Source organism: Anoplopoma fimbria, chromosome 8, assembly GCF_027596085.1.
Source record: "Anoplopoma fimbria isolate UVic2021 breed Golden Eagle Sablefish chromosome 8, Afim_UVic_2022, whole genome shotgun sequence".
In the NCBI taxonomy this organism is placed as follows: Eukaryota; Metazoa; Chordata; class Actinopteri; order Perciformes; family Anoplopomatidae; genus Anoplopoma; species Anoplopoma fimbria.
The window spans coordinates 6,870,063-6,887,972 of NC_072456.1; the positions used below are offsets into that span (position 1 = coordinate 6,870,063).

Below are 17,910 nucleotides of genomic sequence, written 5' to 3' on the forward strand. Positions count from 1 at the left end.
TACAAAACAATACAATTTTAATAATACTAATTATACTTATCATAATAAGTCATAAAATATAATATTCAAATAAGTCTAAATTCAAGTTTATAATTTGTGTGGTTGTCTTTTGTAAAACTGTACCCAAAGTCAAATATAAACTAAAATGATAATTACAATCAGAGCAAATCTCCTCCAGGTGTGTCTGACCGCAGCTGACTTGTGTAATTGACTGGAAACGAGCAAATTGGCCAACCCCCCTCTTGACAACACTGGCCTTAAAGGCAGCCTTAAACACATTTTCAGTCAAACAAAAAAAAAAAACAAGCTTCAACATATTCAAAAAAAATCGGCTTAAAGTAGTTCTTTAAGACATGTGACACAAGCTTTCCAAAAAAACTAAATGCCACGAAATCTGTGCCCTTTTCTGTCCCCAGGCCAAGTTCTCTATAAAACAAAAACTTGCAGAGTTTGGGCAAGACAGTTTTAATTATGAATTTCCTTGAGAAGGAAATCTCTCCATGACTATCATAACATTATCATATAAAGTTTAAGATTTAAAAAAATATTTTTTTATCAGTGAGAATAAGTAAATAGTGGAACGTAACTAAGTACATTTATTCATGTACAATTCTGATGCTGTTCTTTACTTGAATATTTCAATGTTAAACTACTTCTTACTTCTACTCCACTACATATCAGAGGGAAATAGTGTAGTCCCAATGACATTAGTTGATGGACAGAAACATTTAAAAGTAAAACATTTTTTAATGTTTATATAGATTTGATCTCTTTTATATCAATATAAATTGATATGTTCAGGGTTATGGACTGTTGTTCAAACAAATTAAAGACCTATTTTGGCCCAGTATTTCAGTAGGTAAAATTATCTTCACCTCCACCAGCTACAACATTATAGTCATCCAACAATGATGGTGAATATCACCTACAGTATGTTTCCTAATACATTAAACTCCAGTAATGTGCATGAGCTCAAAACATCCGCTGAAGGCTCTGAGTGTGGACTGTGTGAGATTCACAGTGTCTTCCACCTCAGTGAGAAGAGACTGTCTTGGATGACATCACAGCCTCGTACCTCATGTCTAATCAGTTCCATATGTTGGCTGGGTGTATCTGCATGGCTACTACCACTGGTCAGCAGGCAGCCAATCAGAATTCAAGGATACATTCCCACATGTGCAGGAGCAGAAAGGAAGGGATGGTGGAGACTTATGTAGCAAAGGGTTTTCAAGTGTGGAGAGAAGATGTAGTGGATTCAATCACCGAATGCTCATGAGCCTGATCTTAAATCCCAAATAAGTCAAATAACAAAAGGACAAAAGCACATTTCACAAAATGCACAACTGCACAGAAATATTAGGATGTTTTGTCTTCTGCAGTTGCTGTTAAAACTAAATAAATATAGCTTGCAAATGAAAAATAATTGAATTACATTAAAGATGTGTACCATGAACAGAATGAGTGTCACATGTGAGCTATAAGTAGATAGCAAAACCACTATCTACAGAAGTTACATGTGATTTTTCAAGATATTCTGCTGGAAAATGTTTTGTTGAAAGAAGCGTGTTCGAAATTTAAACTGTATTAATCCATTTTTGATCATAAGGGAGCAATAAACTCACAGGCTATGTATTAGCAAACAACCTCCTATATACACATCCAGCAGAGCAACATTCATTATATCGATATATCAGAATAAAAGTCCATTTAGTCCAGATACTGTGTTTTAATTTGCTTCCACCGGTCCACTCTGGGCTTGCAAAAGTACAAAGTTATTTTCTGCTCATCTTAACCCTGTTTTACAGACATTAGCTTTGAATGACAAAGGCCACAACACATTTTTATTTGTGTATTCCTTATATTTGGAGAGTATGTTAGAGTTCATTCGGAGCATGGTCTACAAACGTGTGCTCTTCTTTCACCTTGAGGCACTTTGGAAAAGAGTGTCAATAAAAAAAGACAAAAAGAAGATGACAACTGAGGTCTAGGATTATATTTAGTTGGCTAAAAGAAAGTTGCTGTTGTTGGAGCTTCCTTTTTGGATCTCCATGACGAGGTGATGAAGTTTCTCTGACAGCGCCACCTGGTGGAAGAGAATGCGGTAGATAAGTTAGAGTAAAGTTTGCGTGATTCTTTGTCTGTGAGAAGCTCTGTATTTATTTGTGTGTATCCATTACAGATTTGTTTTATGTGTGATCTCACCGTGTAAGAGTCTGGCTCCTGCAGCCTCTTGTGTCGAGGGTGCAGCGTCTGGAGGGAACTCTGGACCTTTACTCTAGTTTCTGCAGCGTTGCACAGCGGGTGTGTGATCTACAAAGAGTGGGAGACACATTCATGAAGACTTTACTCCTACACAGTACAGTCCTGCAATATTGTCTTGTTTTGTAAGGCCTTATGAAACAACAAATCTATCTTTTTATTAAGTATTATTCCGACTTTTTTATCTTGTATTAACTGTCATTTGTTGTAATTTTTATACATTCTACGGATAAATCACATACAGTACATGATTGGTGACCATTTGGAAGTTAAGGACCAAAAAGAGGATATTCTTCTTTCTTGTGCTTTGTCCTTGATTGATTTTTCTTTCCTTTCCCATAATACTTTTGAATAAAAATAACCCACACAAAATCTTGGAATTTGCTGGTTTCAGATGAGGTTTATGGTTAAAGTTTAGAGAGAGAGAACTGAAGAGTTCTGAAGACAAATTGCAGACTTTATGGGTGTGTCGTCCCAATGAAGTCCAGAGTGTCTACTGCTAATATAATACACACTTTTTTACAGACTTCCAGTTTATTTCTGGTGTACAATTCACCAGACTTCTGTTCAGATGATAACCCAAAAATATTGGATGTGATGATGGAAAGATGGAAAGGAAACAACCACAACAACAAGGCATCAGGAAACAGCAACTAGTCTACTTATTTAAAAAGATTAAAAATCTTTGAGCAGTCTCCGTCCATCCTCACCTGTCCTTTGGTGAACACCTCCTGGCGCAGACAGGAGACCTGAGCTGGAGTGACTGAGACACAGGAGTTATCACACATCAGAGGGTAACAGCTCAGAGAGACTCCTGCCTCTGGAGGAGACTCCGCATTGAGACACACCAGGTCCAGAAATGGATGGCCTAACAGGGAGAAAAGAGCGGGAAGCCGTGAAAACGTTTACAAGAACACTAGCAGCCCATTAAGGCTGCAATGCTCATTATACACCAGGAAACCAAACCTTACCACTTTTACAACCCTACCACTCGTGAAGAAACTAATGGAAACAATGTAACGAGGGGTGGTGTCAGTAGGCTGTTCTGTTACCTAAATCAAATGGGTTTATTTACCAAATGGTGACTTTTTTTAGTCCATTCTAACTTGTTGGGCTCAGAGATGGCTGACCTTCCACGATGATTCGAACCTGTACTTAGGCTCCAATGCTAACATTAGCATAACGTGTGGGTGTAATGAATACACAATAATTATTTACAATAATTTAAATATTATCACTGGGTAAAATCAGTAAAAGTGATGTCTGTTTTGGGTAACTCAACAAACTAAATTCCCCCCAAAATCAAGGTACTTTCTCTCATTGATGCGAAGATAATATACAAATCTAATATTGCCATACAGTAGTCCGTCTTCTTGAATTGCATGATTGCAAATAATGGCCTAAAACACAGACACACAGAGACACTATTGTCTGCTGGTATGTCAGATGTTTACCTGCTGTAGCTCTTAGGATGGCATTGTTGTACAGCAAAAAAAAAAAAAAAGCCAAAACTAAAGTAAGAGAGGGAAATGCAATTGGGTTGAAGATAGACGTGCTTTCTCACCCTCAGCGTCTACTAGCCTGTAGACAGCTTTCCTCCCGGGGACAGTGCTTTTCTCTGGGTCCTCACTGATCTTCATCTTGGGACCCCCCCTCACCTCCACCAGCTAACACACACACACACACACACACACACACACACACACACACACACACACACACACACACACACACACACACACACACACACACACACACACACACACACACACACACACACACACACACACACACACACACACACACACACACACACACACACACACACACACACACAACACACACACACACAAACACGGCGCTATACAAATGTTAAACCAGAAGTGGGTATGAGGCATTTGGAGAGACAATGAAGCGCATTACCTTATACACACAGCCCAGCGAGGGTTGCCGTGTGCAGGTGACCAGATGTGTTCCAACTCCAACCACATCGATCTCATTCTCCTGAAATAATAAAAAACAGAACATCAGAGAAAAGGGAAAAAAAAACAAAAACTCCTTGTTCAGCTTAAACAATCCTAATGGTTAGTCACAATCTACCTTCTTGTTGAGCTCTGCCATGCTTTGCTCTGTGATGTTATTGCTCCCCACGATGATCAGTGAGTCGAAGGCGGAGACGGAGAAGCTGTAGAGATGAAGCAAAACAAAAGGAACAGCAGACAATCAGACATTTGCCACACACCTCTGGAGGAGTGAGATATATGCTCCCTGTGTGTTTCAAAGATGCACACACACAGCATTGCACCTCACTCACTGCTCGCTGCAGAGTCTGAAGACACGACGGACGTCGACCGACTGCCTGCAGAGGTCCCCGCTGTCCAGACGGACTCCTATAGGCCTGTAGTCCAGTTCACTCAGCGCCAAGGCCACAGCGCAGAAGTTCAACAGGCCACTACTGAGATCACACACACACACACACGTTTTCATTACATTAGCATGAAACATTAACTAGTTTTGTTTATTGGCCATCTTGGATTCTAGGAAATTGTGATTTTCCCCAGTTTTCTATGATTACTTTCAAAAATGGCCTGCTATTAATCAGAAGACATGTGATCAACAGATGAAACAATAACAAATTCATTCCTTAGTTACAGCCCTGGTTGGAAAAAAAAGTAGTTCATTGTGAGAAACAGTGAGTATCAGTGCAGTTTGAAGAAGTCATGGTTAAATGAGGGTTAGGGTTAGCCAAACTATATTACTTTTAGATTTGTTGGTCCAAACCTGATGACACTAGTGACATCTGCTGGTAAAAACAGCACATTGTACTACTGCTGTAACTAATAAGGACTGCTCTGGTAACTATATTCTTACTAACTCTAACTATTATTCCTGCTAGAATAAATGTGTTGTTTTAATTCCTTTGTTATAAAATAAATGATGAAATTTCAATGGTGTACCAAGTACTGTGATCCATAACTTAAACAAAAGTACTAATACCACGATGAATTGAAGTGGAGTTGAAGAATAAAATGGAAATACTAAAGTAAAATACAGGTACCATGAAACTCTTGAAACTACTTATTTTTCACCTTTGTGCAGGTTATATATATATATACAAGTATACAAAGTGAGACATTTGTCAACTATCACATGATAAAAGCCTCAACACAGCTCTTTAGTATCAAACAAAACACCACTAATTACCAGCCAACACTGTAGCTGTCAATCACAGGCAGGAAGTTCTGTGGGTAGGCGATGGCGTAGGACAAAAAGGCTGCCAACTCGCCCTCGTGGATCTTCCCAGGCTCACCTCCTAAAAGCTCACACACACGCCTCAACCAGCCTTTAGTCAGCGAAATGATGTCAACTGGATCGGGGTCCCCGTTTAGCGCCACAAGAGACTGATTGTAAACCAGATACAGGGACATATGACACATGACAGATGCCACAATTAGCTCCACAAATGAATCGTATGCTTGACAATGATTGACAATTTGTAGTTGATGAGCTAAACATTTTCAAAACCATTGGTAGGGTTCGTTAAGGATGATTGGAGGAGACAGTACTCACTTGTGGCCACACCTCCTCCAGGGAGGTAAAGGAAGTGATGTACGAGTGTGCCATGGTCCCTGCGACTGGGATCCCAAACAGGAAACCAGCCTGAACGTTACTGGTGAGGTCAAACCCTGAAAGACAGGTTCTAGTGTCAATCTGCGGGTGTGTCAACATTATTAAGTTTCAGGCCCGAGGCAACACACCTAGATAATAGTTATTTTGGAGCATTTAGAGAAATGATCTGCTGCAAATCATCTCAAATCACCTGTGATGGCTCTTATTCATGGTTTATCAAGTAATTGCAAACTCGCAGCTCTGTACATTCCTTGTACATCACTTCTTCAGAGGTTTATTAGGTACAGGGGCTGCAAACTGCTATTTAAGTGGATCCAGATTCATGTGCCTCCTCTCAGTGAGAACGCCTACATATAAGCATGCGATATGTCGGGGAGGGCAAGTTGTTGTAATCCTACCTCAGAGAGAAATGGCCTTGATAACATATATATATACATATACATATACATATATATGGATGTGTTACAGACCACACAACATTCACCTCCTATGTGTGTGTATCTGGAGGCGGTGAGCCCTCCATCTGGTCCCTGAGCCCTCCTGAGGCCCATCTCCAGCAGTTTCCTCCTGGGGCCGGCCGCCAGGCGGAAACGGGCAGCGTTACTGCACACCAGACTGACAACAGAGAGGAGACAGATCAGAAACAGGCTGTTTTTAGTCTCATGGAGCCAAACTTTACACAGAGTTATAAAATGTGCAGTCTGGGCAGAGTCCAGTGGGAAAAACAGAACAGCTTCAACTTAAACTTTTTTTCCATTTCATTTGGTTATTTATTTTTAGAGTAAATGCTTTACATAGGTGCACCTCTATGTGTCTTTATTTTGAGAAAAATGTTAATTAACCTCTAATATTCACTCTGAACTTGCCTGGGTTTCTTTAAACACAGAAAATAAAGTTTTTACACAATGTATAAACTAGTATCAAATGTATATTTTTTTAAATTGCTTCTCCCAGTACTTCACTGAAGCTACAGCATATGATACTTACATTCATTGAAATATTTCAACGCAAGAAATCATGTATTTTATGGCTTCATCATTCTGTAAGATACAAATACTCTAGTCAATTTACGTACATTTCCTCATAATTTAATTTCACATGTTCAGTATCTTAATTTCAGTCATTCTCATCAAGCAAAAATGCCAAACTAGGCTGGTTACAGCTTCTCAAATCATTATAATTAATTTATAATGACAATAAACAGACATAAGCAGTAAATCGTCATAATTGGATTTCTAACTTTTTTTACTGGGCTTTTTTTTTATTTATTTTTTTTATCTTATGACATGGACAATATTTATTTTATACTGGAAACAACAGGCGAGAGAGTGATGACATGTGGCAATGATCCCTGCTCTTGATCAAATCTGAAATGTCACAATAATGTGTGCATGGAAGGCCAACATGTAATCAATTAAATCAGATAATAATCAATAATAAAAGTATTTTACTGGTTGCAGCAGTCCCCATTTACTCATTTGATATCTATAATTTTTTTAGGACCACCATGGTTTTTCTTTGCTCATGTTTGTTGGTTGTTACCTGGCATAGTTGACCAGACACAGTAAACTGGTCTCCAGCAGTTGAACCACAGCTAACGGACCTGCCACCTCCATCAGAGGCACCTGCAGATGTTTTAGAGATGTAACACAGGTTAATGCCTCTGCCCCCCTACGGAACCCTGTATTTAACCTTTGACCTTCAGTTTCACCCTGATAAAAAAAACTGCGGCGGCGCTCACCCTGGCAAACACCACGGTGCCCTCCGGGATGGAGCGGAGGGTGATGCCGGAGCAGTCCAGGCCTCGCAGGAACTGGAAGAAGGCGGGGTCGGTGGTAGGGGGCAGGACGGAGCGCAGGAACGCCACATCTGGATCCACAAAGCACGGCGTTACACAAAACAGCTGGAACAGTGTCAGCAAGACCAACAACAGAGGGCATCCTTCATCCTCCAACACACGTGCTCTTACACAAGAACACGTGTCCTGGCTCACCGCACACACATAGTTACAGTAATAGGGCTAAATCTAATAACTTGATGTAGAGCTTAACTCCCCAGCCTCTACCAACAGACCTCAGTGCTGTGACTGTGATGACGTTTTAGACTGAACATGTTTGAGTGTGGCCATGACGGCGTGTGCTCTGCTGGAGTGGTTCCATGTTATGCAGCTCTATACTTCTATCTCACTACTTTTATCGGTCCTCCATAGTTACTTTGCAGATTTAAATTTAACGTACAAGACATATGATATCATGAAGACCTTTGAGGTGGCCTAAAAATACTTACATTGGTGTAATTGAGACCTGTAATGACTTTTAGTAGCAGGAAATTGAGAGGGCGTGTGTTTGACTCCGACGCCTAAAGGTACTGATTATTAATCGGGCATAAGTTGTGTGACTTTTGTATTTGATGTTGAATTAGTCTCAAATGACCTACATGAAGGATTTTTTTTTATGTTCTATGTCTATCTTACTTTATTGTACAGCACTTTCATTCAAAAAAATGTCATTACTATTATTAAAATATAATGCACTGTTACAGATTAAACTGGTAAACAGAGTACACTACAACTGCTGCTTCCATGTTAACCCATCAGTAATAGCAAATCCCATTATACAATATAGTAAGTATAAGACTCCAAGGTCAAAGGGGTCAGGGTTTTTTTTCTTTTTTTTTTTTTTTTTTACATAATGATTGGCTTTAAGTACATTTTGCTGATTACTGATGTACTTTGCTGAATGCAAGACTTCTACGGAGCAAAGCATGTATGTAATGCAAAGTATTTTTATTTTTTTTATTTCTCATACTGCATTAACGTCATTGTTTTATAACTCATTACATTAGGCTACATCTGTATGAACTTGGATTTGAGCCAAAAGCATGTAATGCTTGCAGTTCTCCTTCATGGGGAGAAGCAGTGGTTCCATACTCTCTTGGTATGCAATGCAGTTATTGCTTCATGTACACAACAGATTACAGATTTTTTTTTCTTTTTCTTGTGTGCTAAAGTTCAGCTCTAAACGTCAAAGTTCAGTGAAACACTCCAGCAGCTCTCACGGTGTCTCATTGGAAAAAAGCCTTTCGGGGGGTCGCGCGGCGGATTGTTGCGCAACCAAAACGGTGTGGAAGGCGGAAAAGCCCTGACAAGCCCATGTGATGCAACTAAACACTGTTATTAACTAGACTTGGCTTTTAAACTGTTTAAATAGTTGACTCGTAGTGACAGAGAGAGAGAGAGAGAGAGAGAGAGAGAGAGAGAGAACTAAGTCCAAGTGACATCCTCACCTTCGTCTGTGAGTCGAAAGCTGCGCAGGAACAGCAGGCAGTCGTGCAGCCCGGCGAACAGCGAGAAGCCTCCGCCGAACGGGTTGTCCCTGAAGAACAGCTCGAAGGCGGCGGGCTCCTGGTGCCGGCCGGTCCGCCAGTACGCGTACGCCATGGTGAACTGGTACAGGTCCGTGAGCAGCGGCGGGGCTCGCTGCCGGATAGACCGCTCCATAACTTCGCATGTGTTGCTGGCAAGCGCTGCCATGTTATTCAACCGCCGGCTCTGGGTTCACTGATGCCGAGATCTCTGGGACTTGCAGTTCTCCAAAGCCCCGCTGACTCCCTGGAGCACTGTGGTGGAGGTTAAAACACCCCGAGGCCCCGAGAGAGGCGTGATGTTTGCTGGAAGAACGATGCTGCAAGTCCAGTTTTAGATGAGTCACAGGAGGTTGATTTAAGCATCATTTTTGAATTATTGGATGATGACTTTGACCTTTTCCGCAGCAATTTTATATAAACACACTATCAATATTGTAACATGACAAAATACAAAACAACATATCCAAAGTATCTCACTTTATTGAAGAAATATCTGACTGCATAGTCTACATTCAGTAGAATATTGTTAAATGCTTTGTTGTTTTTTTTTAACCACAGAAAATGTTCCTGATGTTTTTCCACATATGCTGTAAATAAATATTTAAGATTCACATTACTTGTTTTCTTTCTATCGTATCTCAAGAACATTGAATACTATTTGATTCAAAGCTACGCAAGCACACCAAATAACACGTTATGTAATTGATTCAGCCAAAATATGTTTAAAACTCTGTGAAATTGCACACATGTAAATATACTGTACATTTTTATATTTATTTTATTGTATAATATGTTTTATTTATTATCTTAATCTGTTTCTTGAGCTGCTGCAACACCTGGATTTCCCCCACAGGGATCAATAAAGGAATATCTATCTATCTGAAATATAGCTTTTTTTTTTTTCATAGGCTTTGTATTATTCTGGCTGTTATAACGACTCTCTACTCTTTAGCAAAGTTGCTATGATGCTGCCTTTTACTTCAGGTTAATTGAGGAATCATCTGAGACTGAATCTTATCTTCACAAATTACAGAAACACAAGCCCACCAAAGAGCTTCACGAACATCAGTGAGAAAAATGACACTGAATAAACTTGTGATGTCCTCGTGTTGAATGTGCGTCAGTCCCAGCATTAATAAGACAGCAGCCGGCAGCATCTTGTTGTCTCTCAACCCTGTCCAGCCTTGGGGTCAGGATGATGATTGAGATGATTATCAGGAAAGAAAAAAATGTATATACTTCTGCTTCTTTTTTTATTTTTATTGTGACATACTGGATAGTTCTACCTCTTCAGGCCCATAAATAACTTGCAGATTAATCCAAGGCATCTGAAGGGGGAAAATAGTTTTAACTGCAACCTGTAACGATGGGAGACGCTGCTCTGTTTCAAAGGTCTCAAGGCATAAAAGCCAAAAACAATCTGCATCATCAATGAATATGATAGTCATATCATATTACACCAAGTAACATCAGCTCAGGCTTCAAACAGTAACAATCCCATCGTGATCACCACTGTGAGAAGATGGCCGTCTTTTCCCACTGCCAGTGTGGGATATAGATGGCTGACGTGGACAGTATTTCAAAATCTAAAAGGCATGTATTTGACCAGTTCTGCTGGTTATCCCAGTTCATCCTGCTGCCCGCTGGTCTCCTCCGCAGTGGGGAAGCATCCTGCGAGCTCATTGGTCAGTGTGTGCTTCTGCCCCCCCCAGAGAAAGTGTGTAGGCTGTCCTGACTGGTCCTGCTCCGGGGGATAAACAAAGAATGGGCTGAGCTCGATGGCCAGGGTCGACCTGACGAGGCCGACCCCCCCTCCGCGCTCCGAGCACGGGTGGTAAACTCGTCCACTGACGGGATGCATGTACAGCGCCTCAGGGCGGAACGGGGCGGACAGCTTCTCTGCCCCGCCGCAGTACGACAGCAGGTCCTGATCTCCAGTGACTCCTGGTGACCCCGTGGGACTCTGCAGCAGGTGGGTGAAGACCACGGGACGGTCGTCGCAGTGCACAAAGTTCCTCTCCCTGCCACACAGGGACAAGAAGGGGAAGTCCTCCTCATAACGACCACTCTGATTTGAACGCAGCCGACTGAAGAAGAAGACCAGGAACTTTTTGTCTGGTTATAAAGAAAGAGGGGAAGAGAGGAGCTGCTAAGCGATACAGCAACAGCGAGATCATGTAATGAAATGTTTGAGTTTTTTACTCTATTGTTAATAAGTCAGATCAGAGATACCCTGAAGGCATCCTCAGGTGTTTTACACTTAAACCCACGGTTTTATGTTTCACCTATTTTAGCACACAATTGATTCATTAGCTGATATTCTGTTTTTCTTACTGAGAACAAATTAAATTAAACAATGAAAATGATGCGTGTGTACCAAAGCCTGTTGTTCTCTGTGCCATAGAGCTCCATTGTTGTCCAAAATGTATTTAACACATTTATACACATCAATGAGCCTCACTGTTGCACTGGGAGACATGTTTCTTTAATAAAATGAGCACACATTGTAGTTTATTTTGACTCAATCCTACATACACCGTTTAACAATTAAAAAGAAAAAATAACACTGACATCCTTGTCTTTTGAGTGTGTATTAAATCGAGTTTTAAAAACTCAGATATTATGATTACATGGTGCACATTCTTTTATCAAATTACCACACAGAAAACCTGATGCTCTTTTCATCATTTAAGGTTAGGATTACTGTGCACAATTTGCAAAGATGGGGAGGAACAGGTTGTTTGAGGTTAATCCTGCCATGCTATTTTAATGTTATACATATTATACTGTTTGTTTAACACACACAGGAGCAACACTGTGAAGTGTGACAGTGTTATTTTAATTAATGTCATTCTTGAATTCAAAAATAAATAAATTCCAGTTAAGAATGCATTGGACTGAATTTAAAGGTGTTAAATAATCACTATATGCGGTGTGTGTGTGTTGATATTTTACCTTTGAAGCAGGTTACAAAGTTCTTCACTTTAGTGTCATCGAGGAAAAGCTGTAAATGGAGCACAGAGCAACATGTCACGCTAACAGGAGAATCTATTGTATATGTATGTTTTTGAAGTTGTTTTGTTTTCAGTCAGTCCACACACTCACCTGTCCTTGGTGGTCAATATAGTAGAAGTACTCTCGGATACGGGGCTCCGGGCTCTGGCCCTGGATGTATGTAGCGGTGGACCTGGAGACACTGTAGCCGGCCGGCAGGCAGCGCAGGGCGGTCAGAGCTCTGCAGCTGAATGCAGCAGTCCGGAGGAACAACATGACTGAACGGAGGATAAATGTGTTTCCAGAATAAACTGGGACACAGATAGGACAACTAGTGTGTTAGACTACGCTGGTTCTGCCCATGGTTTTGTCCTCACGTTGTTGTTTACAAAACTACAACACGGAAGTATCTCACTGTTGCAACGTTGTCAGTTTTTGACTACTGCCGCCTAGCGGACATTGGTTGTAATTACAACATCCAAAACGATTTAACTAAAACATTTGCAAACAACTGAATGACTTAATGCTAAGTTGATAGTGGATGTTTCGGGAACTGTGATGAATGTAAATGCAGAAGCCTGTTCTAAATTGCATTAAAAAGAAGTAAGAATTCTAAAATTAGATTAGATTTTGAGTTCTTATGTTAAAACCTTACATTAAAGTTACTACAAGGAACTTTTCATTTCCATCCCTGTGGACGAAAGTGGTGGTGTTGCCAAGTACCAGAGTCACTTTAGAAAACCTCTCGTTTTACTGCTGCAGGGTCTGACAGTCAGCCTCACGCAGTCCTGGTCCTGGTCCTGCGTGCCTTTTTTTGCCTCCAGTAGGCCCAGCACTACTTATTTTCATTCATGCAAGTTGTATATAGGCTTTGTTGACATCTTATTTTGAAAAGCGGAAGTTGTCCCTCCGTTGACTTTGCCAGGTTCCTCGCTCGCTCCTGATCCGGGCCGTCTGAATGCGTTCACCATGAATTTCAGAATAAAGGCGCACTAACATTTATAGTGTCTGCTGACTTGAGCGCAGTCTCCTCCCCCCGGTAGGGTGGAGCAGTTTCTACCTGGACAACAGAGAGTCATTAAATAATGGCGTTATAGTTGGACTTTAGAGTGCTCTCATCGACTACATTGACAGTAAGTTTATTTTTGATATTTTACGGTTGAATTAACACTTCATTAGTCTTACTTTTTAAAGCTATCTAACGTATCATAAAGGCGGATCGGTGTTTTCTCTTTTTTTTAAAACTGCTTTCGGCTCCTGTTGCTTTACATGACGTTTAGAAAGCTTCCTTGTTTAAAAAAAGTGTGTTTCTGGTTTGTTTGTTTCTTCATGAATACTATTAGATGTAGATAATAGTGTCGCCACTTACTTTGTTAGACTTTTAAGACCTTCTAACGTAAGCCAACATCAACTGTCGCTAAGGCTTTCTTAATTAAATGAACATTACAAAAAAAGATACAAATAAAACTGTTTGTTCACTTTATATTAACTCTTATTGTTTCTATTTATTAAAAGGAAATTAATCGGTTTCGGTCAGCAGGTAGCGTTATGAGCCAGCCACCACGTTCAAACCGGGGACACCGGGAGAGAAACGGGGACCACCGACATCAACGAGACTCTCGCGATGACAGACGTTCATCACCCGACAGGTGTGTGTCTGTCAGGAGATGACAAGAAAATCTACTGTTTTTCCCTAATACATTAATGGATGTCAGTTGTAGTTTTCAAAACAATTTTTTAACATTTTTACGTCATTATATGTTCCTTGTGTCAAAATTGTGGTTCTGTTAAATGGTTTCAAATAAGAACTGTATCCATAAAGACAGAGAAACATCAATACAATTAAAATGACAATGAACTATTAAAATACTATACAAGGAGTCATTCAGTAGAGTATTATGATAACGTTACATGAATAGGCTTTATATCAATGTACATTTAATTATTTTTTTTAAATCTAAACAAGCTCATTTCAGCACAACTTATATCCAGTCTATTACTGGACACATTAATGTACAGTGTTTCATACGTTAAGCCAATATTCTCAAACGCTATATAACTGTAGTTCACTGCATCTTATTTAATTTTTTTTATTATATTTTGTTTGTCAGCTACGTCCTTGAATGTTGTAATCTCATTTGTATTTGTGATTTATGAGTACTGGCTGCTGTAACACTGCAAATCTGACTAACAAAAAGAGTACACCATGTTTCAATAGCTTTCTTTACTATTAATTTCACCTATAATATTGCTATGACATTTAAATACAAACAAGTGAAGAAAATTATTTCCTTTTTTTGATCATCTAGCTTTAGGCATAAAATATCTTCCAAGTAAAATAAACCACAGAATTATAAATAACTTTGATTCTATCATATTGAAACTAAACATGGAATAAGTTTAAGTTTTTCAGTGAAACCGAAATGCATGTGTTTCTGTGCTCCAGTTCCTCGTCTCGACCCCCATACTACCCCAGAGAGGCCGACTCCCCTCCCAAACATGTGCGGGAAGTCCCTCGAGTGGAGCACCATGAGTCCAAATGTTCACACATTTGCTCCAGGAGAGGTAAGTTAGGAAAACAGTGGAAGTATCTGGGTCCAATCAAATGAAAGCTCTTCTCATAGAAGCTGCTGCGTCACAGGGCAGACTTTGGTTTCAGTCTCATTGCAGCTCACGTACGTCCCTCCTTCAGGGAATACTGGACAGACCGGTTTTCTGGTGTTTGCAGGCCTCTTTTCTCAGAGTCAACACGATGGCTGAGTAACTTAATTCAGGAAGAAAACAGATAACCTGATATCTGAGTCTGTCAGATTAATCACATGCTATTGACCATTCATGTTCCTGGTAACAAAAGAGTTGATCCTCTAGGAATGTTTATTACAGATTCAGGACATTTAAACCTCCCGCTGCAGAAGGAAGAAGGCCTTAACTATTAAGGAGAACACCACACACCCAGTACATGGACTGTTCTCATCCCAACATCAGAGCTCCGACCAGCAGCCTCAAAGATAGTTTTCTCCCCAGGCGGTTCGACCGCAGAACAGCATGCACTTCAAATAACTCGATTTGTTATGATCGCTGTTGTCTTTTATTTTGTTTTTAATATAACTGCTTTTAAGGGCTAAGAGAGCCATGGCAGATGCATTTCATTGCATTTAAATAAACAATTGTACTTTTTAAAGTTGGGTAGGCAGTTCATTATTGCCGTCATTTGGCAATTTTCCATACTTTTTTGGGGGGCATTTTGCAATTAATTATAAAAGTAATCATCATTGTGTCCCTGACTCTTAATGGGGGGCATGGATATTTAAGGTCCTTCAAAGTCTTACAATTAGTTTACTGTATATATACACAACTTAATACTAATGTCTTTTTCTGCCTTTTGTATGCTTTTTGGTCTTTTGCACTAGTTTCTTTTTTTATTGTGTTCACCGTGGCACTGAAGGAAGCTACTGTGCAGAGACAGAATGACAACAAACTGTTCCTTGATCTGGTTTCACGTGTCTCCCTTCAGGCATCATGCTGATCTGCTCTATACTGACCAACAGCCTGGTCCTGATCTGCTTGGTTGCAGCTCAGATGGTGACATCGGGCATGTCCTCCAGGGGCGGTTTGGGCGGCTTCGACATCAACTCCAACTTTAACATGCAGGGCACCGAGCTGCAGAAGGTGCGAGACCTGGACATGCAGTACAGCACGATGAGGGCGCCGGGCGTCTACGGCGGCATCCCCTTCAGCCTCATCTTCGGGGTCCTCTCGCTGCTGTTCGTGGTTTCCGGGAACAAACCGGCCCACCAGATGTCCCGGAAGCTTCTGTACGGAGCGGTGGTGTTCCAGGGGGTGGGTGCAGTGGTCTACGTGGTGGCAGTGGGGCTTTACCTCCACTTTATCATCAGGGTCAACGCAACGGATGTGTGCAAGCAGCGCGAGAGGCTGTACGCCCGGAATGGCTACACCTGGATGAGCTGTGACGTGGGCGGGGCCGACGCAGGCGTGGCTCTGTTCGGGCTCATCACAGCCATCCTGTACACCGCCGGCACGGTGCTCACCGTCCAGACGATCCGAGGGGTGAGGCGCTACCTGCAGGAGAGAAAACGCAGGGAGGCGGAGAAGCAGCAGGCCCGAGCCCACCCACAGAGAGCCCCGCTGAGGGCCGACACCACCGCTGTGTGAGAGGTCAGAGAATGGACACCTGATAAGAGGAGCGTGCTACTAATGGGACAGAGGGTTTCTGGTAGCAAGAAGCTGGCTCACTTTTTTACCTGGGATAGATCACTATGGAAACAAACAGTATGCGGCAGGTTACCAGGCTATGTTCAGAGCATCAGATCGGCCATAACTCCTACAAGATCCTGAGGTGGATAAAGTACAAAGTTTACAATAACGTCTTATCTGACAGAAGCTCTGCTAATAAATCAGGGGCTGTAAAAACTAGCCACAGCCCGGCTACAGCAGTAACCGTATCCATGATACAAGCTTTACAAACAGGCACAGCCCAAACCATGTCCTCCGTCACAGCTCCACTCACAGCCAGATGTAACCAGCTACAGCTGTGGTCATGGTGGCTGCAAACCTTTAGAGCTCAACCTTTCTCTATGGATGATGGGAAAAGCAAGTTTCAGAGAAAAAAAAATCCCACCATGACCTTTAGGGCATCTGTAGTATACCATGATAATTATGTCAAAGATAGAAGAAACATTTCTTGCCCAACAATGTGTAGAGAAAGATAGATTCTTACATTCACACTCCAGGGAATTATGCTTATAGCTGCCTATTGTTTTACGTTTCTTTCATGCTTTTACACTCTAATTCCATCACTGCAGCTCAGGATGACATAAATATTTAAGCTTTTTAGATTTGATGAGATAACTGGAAATAAAATACCCTCAGTCATTCTTTATCAGGACAAAATCCACACAGAATTATAAGTACAGCATTTTGGTACTCTTATTTTGGTGCTGCGTTTCACTGTTTCATCCCATGTCCAATCAAATACTCCACCTGTGGTTTTGATGAAGTTTCGTGTCATTTGTTCTTAATGGTCCGTGGCTGGACCAGTTAATAACCAGCTTCTTCAGCTTTAGTTATGTGGGATCATCAATGTTCGGCAGGTAGATCAAAGAGAGCCAGATGAAAGTTTTGCTTACTTGTCATACAGGTTTAATCTGAGAGGAAGTTAGTTTTCAAGTGAGTTGTTTGTATGTTGGATTGTACTGTGTGAACTAATGCAGGGATTTATAAAAATGTTTTTAACATGTATAATTAATGTGTTTTTAAATATCAAAGTTTGACTTTATAATGCAACGTTTTTGATACCGAAACTGTACAAGAATGTATTTACTCAAATTAAACGTCCATCAATGTGATTATCTTCAACTGTTCTGTTCCTGATTCCACGTGTGATGAACAGAGCAGCCTATAGGGAGCACCGCAGCTCTACGAGTCCTGCTGTTTGGGTCGCTCTCTGCGTCCTCCAGAGGCTTCCTGCCAGCCATGACATCACCGCTGTATGCCCCCTCCCCTCCCCCCACCATGCTGTCACACAATGGGCCAAACATAAACAGAAGGACACCGCAGTGATGTAACTGTTGGACCGTTCAGCCAAGACTTAATTACTAACAAAAGAGTAAAGTCTCCAGAGCGAGGTAACTACCCAAGTTC

General features: G+C 41.0%; 3 protein-coding genes across 5 annotated transcripts; 1 reads left to right on the forward strand and 2 right to left on the reverse strand.

Moving 5' to 3' along the window:
* Window positions 1-1,716: 1,716 nt before the first annotated feature.
* On the reverse strand, window positions 1,717-9,593 carry naprt (nicotinate phosphoribosyltransferase). Its single transcript, XM_054602131.1, has 13 exons — window positions 9,175-9,593; window positions 7,631-7,758; window positions 7,432-7,514; window positions 6,374-6,504; window positions 5,830-5,945; window positions 5,464-5,660; window positions 4,574-4,714; window positions 4,360-4,444; window positions 4,183-4,263; window positions 3,824-3,926; window positions 2,970-3,127; window positions 2,203-2,310; window positions 1,717-2,083 (listed from the first exon to the last, which is right to left on the reverse strand). The coding sequence occupies exons 1-13, from the start codon at window positions 9,419-9,421 to the stop codon at window positions 1,997-1,999; spliced, it is 1,665 nt and encodes a 554-aa protein (XP_054458106.1). The 5' UTR covers window positions 9,422-9,593; the 3' UTR covers window positions 1,717-1,996.
* Window positions 9,594-9,731: 138 nt separating this feature from the next.
* Window positions 9,732-12,914, reverse strand: c8h8orf82 (chromosome 8 C8orf82 homolog). Its single transcript, XM_054603461.1, has 3 exons — window positions 12,361-12,914; window positions 12,211-12,259; window positions 9,732-11,370 (listed from the first exon to the last, which is right to left on the reverse strand). Exons 1-3 carry the CDS (start codon window positions 12,523-12,525, stop codon window positions 10,874-10,876), a joined length of 711 nt encoding a protein of 236 aa, XP_054459436.1. The 5' UTR covers window positions 12,526-12,914; the 3' UTR covers window positions 9,732-10,873.
* A 377-nt stretch (window positions 12,915-13,291) lies between these two features.
* On the forward strand, window positions 13,292-17,182 carry si:ch211-191a24.4 (uncharacterized protein LOC100150331 homolog). 3 transcript variants are annotated; one of them, XM_054603458.1, is made up of 4 exons: window positions 13,292-13,382; window positions 13,787-13,898; window positions 14,696-14,814; window positions 15,764-17,182. In XM_054603458.1, the coding sequence occupies exons 2-4, from the start codon at window positions 13,798-13,800 to the stop codon at window positions 16,420-16,422; spliced, it is 879 nt and encodes a 292-aa protein (XP_054459433.1). In that variant the 5' UTR covers window positions 13,292-13,382; window positions 13,787-13,797; the 3' UTR covers window positions 16,423-17,182. The 3 variants fall into 3 exon arrangements, with proteins under 3 accessions (XP_054459433.1, XP_054459432.1, XP_054459434.1); XM_054603457.1 differs by having other exon boundaries at window positions 13,295-13,382; window positions 13,765-13,898; XM_054603459.1 differs by having other exon boundaries at window positions 13,295-13,382; window positions 13,790-13,898.
* The last annotated feature ends 728 nt before the right edge of the window (window positions 17,183-17,910 follow it).

Coding starts and splice junctions, on each gene's coding strand:
- naprt (XM_054602131.1), bottom strand. CDS start 9,421: ATGGCAGCGCTTGCCAGCAACACATGCGAAGTTATGGAGCGGTCTATC. Junction 4,715..5,463: donor GACAGCTACAGTGTTGGCTG/GTAATTAGTGGT, acceptor GTGTGATCTCAG/TAGTGGCCTGTTGAACTTCT. Junction 2,311..2,969: donor AGGTGTTCACCAAAGGACAG/GTGAGGATGGAC, acceptor CACTCTTTGTAG/ATCACACACCCGCTGTGCAA.
- si:ch211-191a24.4 (XM_054603458.1), top strand. CDS start 13,798: ATGAGCCAGCCACCACGTTCAAACCGGGGACACCGGGAGAGAAACGGG. Junction 13,899..14,695: donor AGACGTTCATCACCCGACAG/GTGTGTGTCTGT, acceptor TCTGTGCTCCAG/TTCCTCGTCTCGACCCCCAT. Junction 14,815..15,763: donor ACACATTTGCTCCAGGAGAG/GTAAGTTAGGAA, acceptor GTCTCCCTTCAG/GCATCATGCTGATCTGCTCT.
- c8h8orf82 (XM_054603461.1), bottom strand. CDS start 12,525: ATGTTGTTCCTCCGGACTGCTGCATTCAGCTGCAGAGCTCTGACCGCC. Junction 12,260..12,360: donor ATATTGACCACCAAGGACAG/GTGAGTGTGTGG, acceptor CTCCATTTACAG/CTTTTCCTCGATGACACTAA. Junction 11,371..12,210: donor CTTTGTAACCTGCTTCAAAG/GTAAAATATCAA, acceptor CTTTATAACCAG/ACAAAAAGTTCCTGGTCTTC.